The sequence below is a fragment of the Talpa europaea genome (genome assembly GCF_964194135.1).
Source record: "Talpa europaea genome assembly, chromosome: 8".
Taxonomy (NCBI): domain Eukaryota; kingdom Metazoa; phylum Chordata; class Mammalia; order Eulipotyphla; family Talpidae; genus Talpa; species Talpa europaea.
The window spans coordinates 18,585,324-18,596,428 of record NC_140075.1 but is presented as its reverse complement, the minus strand read 5'-3'; the positions used below and the strand labels follow the sequence as shown (position 1 = coordinate 18,596,428).

Sequence of the window (11,105 nt, the reverse complement as noted above, 5' to 3'; positions counted from 1 at the left end):
CTGGGGATCTTCAAGTCTATGGAGGTCCTGAAGCCGTGAAGACTCTGTCTGGGGAGGGTGTGCAGCCATCAGCTCATGCTTCTCTTCTGAGGCCGCCACATGCATCCTCTTCTGAAGCCAATTTATCCATCTGGGCTGGCTCCCACGCGGCTTATATCCTCTCATGGTCCCACCTTCAAGCCTGATGGATGGTTTCCAGCGCTCACTGTTTGTTGTTGTTGGCGAAGCTCCCATCGGATGCTCCATGTTCAGAGCTCAGGGGTTCCAGCCCTGCCTATATCTGGTGAGAGCTCAGCCCTGTCAGTTCTGGAGGGCACTGCCCGTGTGTTTCATTGACGATCCTGGCGCCTTGTTCCCAAGTGAAACCCCGGCACCTGCCCAGACCCAAACTGCCCTGAGCTCAGGGCAGGCTCTTGGGCTGTTTGCTCAGGGGAGGCACAGCCAGAGCCAGCTCTGGTGGGCCTGACGCTGCCTGCCCTAAGCACTTCAGGGTATATGGGCCTGGATGCAGGCGCCTCACTGCTGAGCTGAGACATGGGTCCAGCAGCTGCATCTGGGCTTGCAGCCTCCATGATGACAGGGAGTGCCCTAGGCCTGCTCTCCTGTGGCTCATGCCAGGCTGGGTACACATGGCAAGTCAACGCAGGGCTGGTGCCCAGCCAAGCCGCCGTGCCCTGGGCTGCACCTGTGGGCAGGACCCCTGGAACACCGAGACTGGGCAGAAGGACATGAGGACTCACGGAGACTGAGGAGACTCCAGTCACTCAAGGCCAGCACTGATGTCAGTTGGTGGTGTGACCTCAGGGGACTCCCTCCAGTAGCAGGAGGCCCAAAGGTTTTCCCTTGGTCACTGCCAGATCCGCTTCCTCCCACTAGTGCCCACGGGGCTGACCTGAGATGCAGGTCACTGTCCTCGTGCCCGTGTCTGGGAGTCCACCTGCCCCCGCCGAGGCATCATCGCTTTCTCTTCCCCGCCCATCAGTGTGGAACAGGCAGTGTCCCCCTCGCTGAGACTCCCAGTGGGCATGGGTGCATCATTCTCCCTGCCTCCTTTGCAGAGGCCAATTGTTTTGAGTCCGTTTCCTGAGGACACTGCCCGCCACCCTCTCTGTTGAGTCCTTGACCGGGCGACCGGCCCTGAGAGTGGGCACTGTGAGGACTGCACTGGCCATCGGGGACGGCGCCCTCTGTGGCTCCCTCTCACTTCCCAGCTGAGGTTTGGTCTGAGGATGGTCACTGTGGCATCTCCCTCCTGCCGGGCTCCTGTCCCGGCCCTGGCACATCTGATTTCACTTTTCCCATGCACCACCTGCTCTAAGGCATGGGCATCAGCTGGCCCCACCGGTGACAAGCACATGGACTCGTGACGCGGGGCCGGGACACATCCCTCCGCCCTGGCCAGCGAGCCTCGGGCTGCAGGCGCCAGAGACCTCGCCCAGGGCTTGGCCCAGCAGCCATCTCATGCCCTGGGGCCAGGCCCGAGCCGGCAGCCGTCCAGGGAGAGTAGTTGGGCCAGGCATGTGAGCGGGTTTCTCCCTAATGGACTCGAGGGTGAGGGAGATGCAGTTTAGGGACCTACATGTTCTGCCATTGAAATCATCTCCTTTGTCTTGTAAATATACTCCATGGTCTCTTTTCATCCAAGATAAAGGAAACTTCTTTCATTTTGTCTCATGTGTCCTTTGTGTGATAGAAGTACCATCTGCCGGTGGCTCTGAGGAGACAGGGGCCCGGACGAGCTCACCCCAGGTCTGTGCAGGCCACACTGTGGGGCTGCGGGTGGGGACCCTCGCTTCCCTGACATGCGTGGGTGCTGTGAGCTTGGTGTGGGGTGGGGCCCGGGGTCAGGGGTTGGGGGCAGTGGGCGCACTGGCGAGCTTGCAGATGGGGCTGGCGCCCAGAGGCCAGCAGGGGCGTCGCCTCTGAGCTCAGAGAGCAAGTGGGCAGCCTGCGGCCCCCAAGGCTCGCCTGTGTCTCCCTGGGGCATCGCTATTCTGAGCACGGCGCGGTCAGTGGTTTCTCAAGTCACCTTTGATCAGTGACCGTCCACACTGACGGTGGCCCTGGATGCCTCCTGGAGCTGACCCCCCCCGGGACAGGACACCCTCTTACATCCTGCTCAGCAGGCCGCCCAGTCGGCAGGGCAGGTGGTGTCAGCGCCCAGGCAGGGTGTCCTTTAGGGGCTCAGGGAGAAGGTACAGAGTCAGGGGCTAGGGAGCTACTAGTGGGGTTAACTGGGAACCCGCGTGGTCACCGAGACTGTTGTCGTGTCTCGGCAAACGAGGGAATGTCCGTCCTTCTCGCCCATCCTGGCTGAGCAGCATCCAGCCCCAGGTGTCCACGAGTGAGTCGCAGAAAGCAGACTCAGGTGCTCTGTCTCCTGGGAGGCCTCTGTGGGGAGACAGGAGGACAGCGAGTGGGATGGATGAAGAGGATAAATTTGCAACAGTCAGACGCTGCAGGAAATCACCTGACACAACTAATTCAGGAGACTCAGAGTATATTCAATATTAAAATCTAAAGCAAGTATCAGGAATGCAGGAGACTTAATGCAGCACGAGCCGGCCCCTGTGAATATCGAGGCACATTCACGTCCTGCAGGTGTGAGGCAGGTGGACGCGCTCAGGAGCCGAGAAGTTTTCAACCTGAATAAAATGTGTGAGAGGCTGCGGGCTCCTGAACTCCCCCAGGAAAATGTCTCTGGGGGTCTGAGGCCGTGTTGGATTGGGGTGTCTCTTTCTGTTGCTGGGTTTGTAGATTTTGTGTACTTTGGACACTCCCCTTGTCAGATGTGTGATGTGCACAATTTTCTCCCAGTGTAGGAACCCATTTTGGGGATGGCTTTTCTGAGGCACAGAAGCTCTCTAGTGTGGGGGGCCACTTGTTCCTACGTGCTCTTCTTCCCTGGTCCTTGGCGTGTGTCCCCAAGCTCATCTGTGGGGTGAGTGTGCAGTGGGCAGCCCCTGTGTGTTCCTTCTGGAATTTTAAGGGTTTGTCTAATGCAAATTTTTAACACATTCCAAATTGTTCTAATAATAAGGAAAATAGAAATTCAAACTTGTCACTTGTGAGAAGGGACCAATCCAGAGACTGGACACAGCGTAAATTTGAGGGAGGGGGAGAAAAGGCCTTTCACCTGTCCTGGGAATGGCGTGGAGACGTCTTCAGACACTCACAACAGGACAACCACAGGATGGAGCAACCTCATCTGGGTATTTGCCCCAGATTTGCAGACTCTACAGTGCAGACCATGCACACCTGTGTTCCCAGCAGCACTGTCCACTATAGCCGGCCATGACCCCAACCCAAGTGCCGTGGACAGAGGAGAGAATATATAATGTGTGTCCACACTCCATGGAATACCTCACGGCTAATAAAGAGGTGAACTAGTGCCCTTTGGGACCAAAGTGGTGGTGGAGAGCGTATGCTAGTGAGATAAGTCAAAAAGTGAAAGACATTGGCTGGTCTCACCCATCTGTGGATTAAAATATAAAAGTCAACAATTAATAAATTACAGTGGCCAACAGCAAAAGGAAATGTTGGACTGAGTGCAAAAATTTGCTCATTAGCAGACAGAACAGGGGAGGAGAGTAGGAGTGTGGACGGAGGGGCCGGGCACTGAAGGGCATTTAGTAGATTCTGAGTGGACACTGGTGCATGGGGTGGAGTGAATAGTGACCCATGGTGAAAACAGTAAATAGTGAAAATGAGTGTCCTCCTTGATAAGAACAAATAACAAATTAACATGCTGTTGTGATGAAACACTCATGGAACATCCTCACAGACACTCACTGGATTTGTTCAAGGAATAACAGAAAATGCATCAACAGGAATCTGACCACATAATGACGTCATATCGCAAGTGGATTGGACTGGGATCTCATGTGTACTTTTTAAGATTTATTTACTTATACAAGAACTGGAGGACAGTCAGAGGCATGGGAGGGTGAGAGAATTCACCAGAGACAGAGTAGGGAGCAGAACAGGCAGATGGACTGAAAACACTGCTGAGAGGAGCACTGGGAGACCTGAGAGGTCTGACGCGCCATGTGGGTTTCTCCCTGGCTGACTGGGATTCAAACCCGCAGTGCAGAGGCTGCGCACAGATTCACAGGGCTGCACTCAACCAAATGCACCACCAGGAAGGCCGTGTGCTCTCAGGTTATCACTGAAAGGAATATTACTGTGAGTGATTTTCTAACTCAGGTTTCATTTTCATTCTGAAATTTGAATGGACGAGTCATGTCTGGTGATTAACTACATTTTATTATCATAAATAGTTTCAGGGACAAAATGTGCTCATCGGTCAGGAGAGCTTGGAGACCCAGTGACTTGCTCCGGAGAGGAGGAACATCACCCCAGCTCACGTTCTCAGTGTTAGGGATACAATATGAGAACCACCGGCATGCAGTGCAGATGTGTAGGATTATAAAAAATTTGCAACTATGCCATACTTTAGTTTGCATAACGTTTTACATAATTAAAAATAATATTGTTCCCAAGTGGAAGAAAAGTGAACTTAAGTGTAATCTACCAGAGGGTGGAAAAGACCCGGTAGAGGATCAAGATACAATCTGGAAAAGTAAGGGAACCTAAAAATCAACACAATGACAAGTTACAAGTTAAAAACTTTTAAGTTGAAACATAGCTCTTCAAAGATAATTCATATAACTTTACTTTTGAAAACACCACATTGAGGGGGTGAGTCACGTTGGCATCCAAACAGGCATCACAGAAATTAACATTCCTTCCATTCCAGGTTTCACTCATAGATTCCTACTAACCAAGGAAGCGCCCATCCTTCCACCAGTGGCAGAGTCAGGTGTGATTTCCCTTTGTCCTTTGAACAGGAACAGGAACTTCTCCTAGATGAAGACGCCCTGTGAGGAATACTGAGGGATAGGGTTCTACTCAACCTCTCCCCTGCCATCATGAGGACAGGGCCCTCAGTGGAGACACACACAGGCTGTTGGAACCGAGCCCCAGGACTGGGGTCCCGTCGCCATGTGTTCCTGAGGACAGACCCTTTTACCACTGCTCACGTTATGTAAACGTTGGTGAATGTGAGTTCTAGAACATTCTTTCTACACCAAATACAAGTTTTTAACCACGAGCTGTATTCAGTTTATGAATATCACACAGGAAGGGCTTGGGGGAAGGATGCAGCAATTTAGGAAACTAGAATATAGTGAGGATTATGAGAATATGAATTTGTGACAAGGGAATAATCCTAATGCAAGAAATCAGTGCTTATAAATGATGACATGTAAGAGTTAGGGGGAAAAGCTGAATTAATGAAGGTTTATAATTGTAGATTGTGATATCTCACATCTTGGAGTATAGGCCCTTCATCAGTCTCCCCACTGCCGACTTCATGGCTTGGTTCCTCAGACTGTATATGGTGGGATTAAAGGTGGGGGGCACCACCGTGTAGAACATAGATATGATCAGGTCAGACATGGATGGGGTTCCTGAGGTCGGCTTCAGATAAGCAAAGAATCCAGTGGAGAGAAACAGCACCACAACCAGCAGGTGGGGAAGGCAGGTGGAGTAGGCCTTTGCCTTACCTTCTGTGGATGGGATCTTCCTGACGGCAGAGAATATGAGGACATAGGAAATGACGATGAAAATAAAACAGCAGATACCCCAGACCACACTAATGAGAATGGGGACAAGTTTGCTCATTAAATCTCCTGAACAGGAAATAGCCATTAACTGGAGAACATCACAGAAGAACTGGTGGATCACGTTGTACCCACAGTAGGACAAGGAGAAGGTTCCAGCTGTGTAAATCACAGCATCGAGACCCCCAAACATCCAGGACACAGCTGTCAGCTGCACACACCTATCCCTGCTCATGATGACTTCATAGTGCAGGGGGTGACAGATGGCAGCATAGCGGTCAAGACTCATAATTGTGAGTAGACACAGCTCTGTAGCTGCTGACATAACCATCATGAAGACCTGGAGGACACAGCCCAGGAAGGAGATGGAGCTGCTGTGCCTCAGAGAGTTGGCAATGGAATTGGGGACCGTGGTTGTGATGAGGCAGAGGTCCGTGAAGGACAGACTCCTCAGGAAGAAGTACATGGGGGTGTGGAGGTGCCGGTCCAGGGTGGTGATGAGGACGATGAGCCCGTTCCCCAGCAGGGCACACAGGTAGACCAGGGAGAAGAGCAGTGGGTGCAGGAAGCCCATGTTCCCCTGGGTGGGGAACCCCAGTAGGACGAATTCTGTCACAGCCGTGAGATTGATCACCCCTGGAGCCATCACTGCATGAAAGTCTAGAGGAATAAAACACCGTGATTGTCCGCCAATGCTGGACCCTCAGTGTCTCTCTGCATAGGACCAGTGTTGTGCTTCCCCACTGACCTCTCTCTGTGCCCTGGCCAGCATCAACCCACAGGGATCTCAGCTCCTGCTCTGCTAGCCTTGTCCAGCTTGTGAACCGCAGGTGCCGCCACTGTCCACGCCACCTGTGGGATATGCCAAAGGGCAGAGAGGTCAACTGACCTCACCTCCCTGAGCAGTCTCCTCCCGTCTCACCACATCCCGTGCATGGGCACCCCTGAAGCCCTGACCCTGGCCCCTCCTCTGCCATCCCCAAGCCCCAGTCAGCGCACCTCCCAAGAGTGGGAACCTCCCCAACTAGCCTCAAGAATACGGATGGTCAAGGATGCCCAAAATAGCCTGTGGGGTTGTCAGACCCCAGTCCCTGCAAATCACTGGCCAGTCGCAGCTTCAGGGGCAATTTTGGGATCATGCCCTGTGTTGCTGTCAGACCATGGAGTTCCCCTAGCCCCTGTGTCATATGTGCTGAGAGGGTGACCTCCTGCTCCTGCCCATCCAGGTCATTGTCCTGCCCCTTCCCTCACCCAAGGCCCGAAAGTGATTTCTCCTGTAGCCTCTTACCATGGTCACACCCACATGTCCCTCCTGCAGGATGGGATCATCCACCCCCGGGTCCCTCCCGGCCCCTCTGTTCCCCTCAGACTCATGCACATCTGTGCAGGAATGAGGCCGCTCCGGGGCTGAGCCGGACGGTCTGTGCATGTGGCTGTCCCTGCCTGTCCCAGGGCCCTGGGTCCTCCGGGTGCGGGTTTGTTCCTCCCCCCAGGCCCGTGTGTGAGTGGGGACGCCTGGACACGGGGCAGCCCTGCCCACTCCCTCCCCCTCCCCAATCCCACCCTCTCCTTCTTCTGTGGGGTGACGGATGGGAGGACCTGGGGAGGCAGGATTTTTATGGGAATATAGTAATATAAAATAATTGCAACACTTTGGTGGGAATAAAACCAAAAATTTAATAAAAAATCAAGGAAATAAATTAGGGTACTTGGTTGTTAATAATGTTGACATCTGTTGAGTGATTTATATACAAATGTAAAATGATAAAACAACATTTGACATCTATCTCCTCCAGGCACTGTTTAAATATTGTGACTTTATTTTACAATATTACCAACAATCCCAGAGTATGGAGTTGGGGAAAATCCCAAGTTCAAGTCTATAAATAATCAGAGGTCCCTGCCATCCTCACGCTTGTGTCATACCCATTAAGTGGTCAACATGTTGCTATAAACGTTACTGAGTTTCTACTTGACTCATATCTGTCACGTTTAAGACAGAAATGCTTAACATTCTGAATTAAACAATAAGTATTAGTTTTAAATTTTTGTTAGAATTTCTTCATTACAGTCTAATTCCATTAATTGTTGTGATTTTGTTTAGTATCCAAAATACACTCATTGTGCTGATGCTGAAATCCTAGGTATGAACATTAATCTTCACACATCCCATCATTCAAAATCTTCTAATATGACCAATGTATTAAAAGTCAATATCTTTGGGGGCCTCCCCGGTGGCGCAGCGGTTGAGCGCTGGGTTGCGAAGCTGCCCGCAGCCTCTGCAGCACCGGTTCGATCCCCGGCTGCTCCCTGGCCACCACAGGAGGGTCCCACATGGCGCGCAGACCTCTCCTGCCGCCTGCTGCTCCCCTCAGCAGTGTACCTCGGTCCTTCGGCCTGTTCTGCTCCCCGCTCTGGCTCTGGTGAATTCTCTCACCCTCCCGCTCTTCTGACTGTACCCAGTGCTTGTATAAACAAAACAAACAAAGAAATAAAATAAATAAATAAAACATGCCTCTATAAAAAAATAAAAAATTCAATATCTTTGAACACATTAAATTAAATGAGAGTATGTTTTCTCTCATTGTGTCTCATCCCAGGCTGATACAGCAGTGAGACTCTGAGTGACTTGGGCACCTTCAGGAACTTAGTTGTCATGAATGACAAAATGAACAGTTTAACTACGGCATGTTCTCAAGTCTAAAATTAAGCTTGACATCATAAAACTTTCATTGTGAATAATTCTCCTCTGTAAACAGCTGGGGGCAGATACCTTTAATCTCGGGAGAAAGATCCAGCTGCCCTTTGAGTCTCTCTCCTGAGGTTGTCCCCATGGCAGGACAGAGGACATCCCAGCCTCTCACTCCATGGTCGGGGCTTGGGGAGCCTATGAGCACTCACAGGATGTTTCACCCCATCCTATGCCGCCTCATGGACAGAGAAGGGCCTCAGGGCTGGACTATTTGAGCTGTGGAGCTGGTGTCCGCGTGTTGGACACTGTCCAGATTCCAGCCTTCAGGGACCTTCCTCCAGAGGGAAAGTGTGTGTTTACCTGACTGTGTTAATTGTAGCGTCCTGCAGTGTGTCTCAGCGAGTAATTATCACACTCAGTGTATAGATGTGATTTGTGTCTGGCTCAAGCTTGTATGGACGTGAATAGACAAATCCTCATGTCCAGGTTCCATTCCCCACCTGTCGTGTCTGCCATGGTGGGCACCATCAGTCATAACAGTGTCCTGAGTCCCGGTCTAGACAGCTGGACAGTCGCCCGTCACCCCCTGTGTGCCCTTCAGGGAGATGGACTTGAGGGGGATGTGGAAAGGCCTGAGGTGGGAGGGAAGGGACATGGAAAGAGGCAGGAGGGAGCCCAGGGAGGGGGAGTGGGGCGGAAAGACAATGGATGTCCAGCAGAAGTGAGTGACCACGGGGGTCACCAGCCCTGTGGCAAGAGAAACTTTACTTGTCTCTGAAGTTGGGTATCCTGTGGTTCTTTTCCACCCCAGCACCTGTCACTGCACTTACATTAGAATTGTCCTTTTATTGGGATAATTTTACTTTTAACCTTAACAAAATGGAGTAGAATATTAGGGTTTCTGCTCACGGTGTCATATCCTTAGGTTTGCTGCATGACGATGGTGATGTGACACATGGAAACGGGTGTTTATCTGCTTGAGATTACTCTTCTGTAGGGTGTGGGGCAGGACCTGCTTCACTCTGCTGTGTGTGTCTGTCTGCTTCTCCCAGCACCATCTCCCCACTTTCCTGCCCCAGTGCCTGCTCTGGCTCCTCTTTCGTAGGGTCACTGTCCATCCTGATGAGGGTGGGTTCCTGGGCCCTTGTTATAATCCAGGGGTCTGTGTCTGTTTTTGTCCCAGTGCCATGCTGCCTTAAGTATTATAGCTTTATTGTATAGAATTAAGTATGGAAGTGTGCTACCTCCGTTCTCCTCATTTTTGTCAGGGTTGTTTTGTGTTCTGGGTCTTTTGTGGTTCCATATATATTTCAGTAATATTTGTTTCATATCTTGGAAGAATACCATTGAATTATTCATTTGGTAATCGTTAAATGTGTTAATTGCTGTGTTTCTTATGGATATTTTGTAATGCTGATTCTTCAATTCACGAGGAGGGTTTATCTTTCCATTTTTGGACATTTCCTATTTGTTTTAACAATGTCTTACAATTTTCCATCTTTTAGGTTTACTCCTAGGTACTTAATTTTGTGATTATATAAAGGACTGTCTTCTCACCTTCTCTTCTTCATATTTTGCATATAGGAAGGGAATCAGTTTTCATGTGTTCATTTTGTAAATTTCCAAGTATACAGAAGTGGTTTATTTAATTTAATTTGGGTTTTTTTTGGAGTCTCTAGAGTTCTTACTGTATAATAACATGTTGTCCAACAATTTTAAATGTCTAAATTCCAACACACTTGAGGTGTTTAATGTTTTATTCACTTACACATTTTAATTATGCTATGCAATGACTATGAATAGTCTCAGTGAATGTTTATAATGCTCTGATTCAGGTTCTTAATTCAATACATATATTGGGTTCTTATTGTATCCCAAAACTTTATACCTGTAAAGTATAACAGTACCAAGAATTAATATGAAGAAAGTCATTTATTGGCAGAAAAATAAAATTGCCTATCACTTAAAAGAAGAGTATGAAGTTGTCATCCCAGACTTTCAAAGATGGAGTTTTTGGCATTTTCTAACCGTTCCTGGCTGCCTCCTTATTTACTTTCTGCCCACATGGGTCTCACCTGTGCTGGAGGCAAGGTAGGCCTGACTAGCGGCCTCACAAGGTGAACTCTGTGAGAATGACTTAAATGTCTGACATCCAATTGGAACTACTTTTTCATCATAAAATATTTTGTTGTGAAATTTTCAAATGTAGGACATCACAGACGGGAAAGCAAAGGTGGATGCAGTCAGCAGAGAGGACCTGAGGCCAGAGAGCAAGTAACAATCATGGGGGCATTTCGATTCCCAAATTGAAATCTCCTTCAAATTCTTTGTTATCTTTATGCGTACACTGAATGGTAACATTATTTTATTGTACGTCAATCTGATGAGTTTTTTCATTTCAACATGTTCATAAAAAAATGCAGACATTCTAGGTATGATTCCTCTTGATGACCTGCCCAGCCAGGGCATTGTCCTGCCATTCCCGCCCACTCTAGTGATGAAATAAATGGGGATAACACTTTACAGGAGTGTTAATTATTAGATATGAGGTTGGCTACTAGCTATTAATATGTTTAGAGCATCATAACTTTTTTTTTTTTTTTTTTTAGTAATTACAGTGCACATGAACTGAACTTTCTTATTTCTGGTGTCCACCATGCGCTGAGTGTGTTTATGGTAAATGCCCGCAGCACCCACCCACACCAGATCTTCCAGGAGTGTCTCCACCACATCACATGTGTGGGTCTTTATCCACAGAAGGTCGTGACTACTCAGATCCCAACTTGGAC

General features: G+C 49.4%; 1 protein-coding gene across 1 annotated transcript; it reads right to left on the bottom strand.

The window, feature by feature from the left end:
- Nucleotides 1-5,325: 5,325 nt before the first annotated feature.
- On the bottom strand, nucleotides 5,326-6,198 carry LOC311175191 (olfactory receptor 14A16-like; the record flags this gene model as incomplete). The annotated part of the gene is made up of 1 exon (XM_084240105.1): nucleotides 5,326-6,198. One exon carries the CDS (start codon nucleotides 6,196-6,198, stop codon nucleotides 5,326-5,328), a length of 873 nt encoding a protein of 290 aa, XP_084096231.1.
- Nucleotides 6,199-11,105: the final 4,907 nt, after the last annotated feature.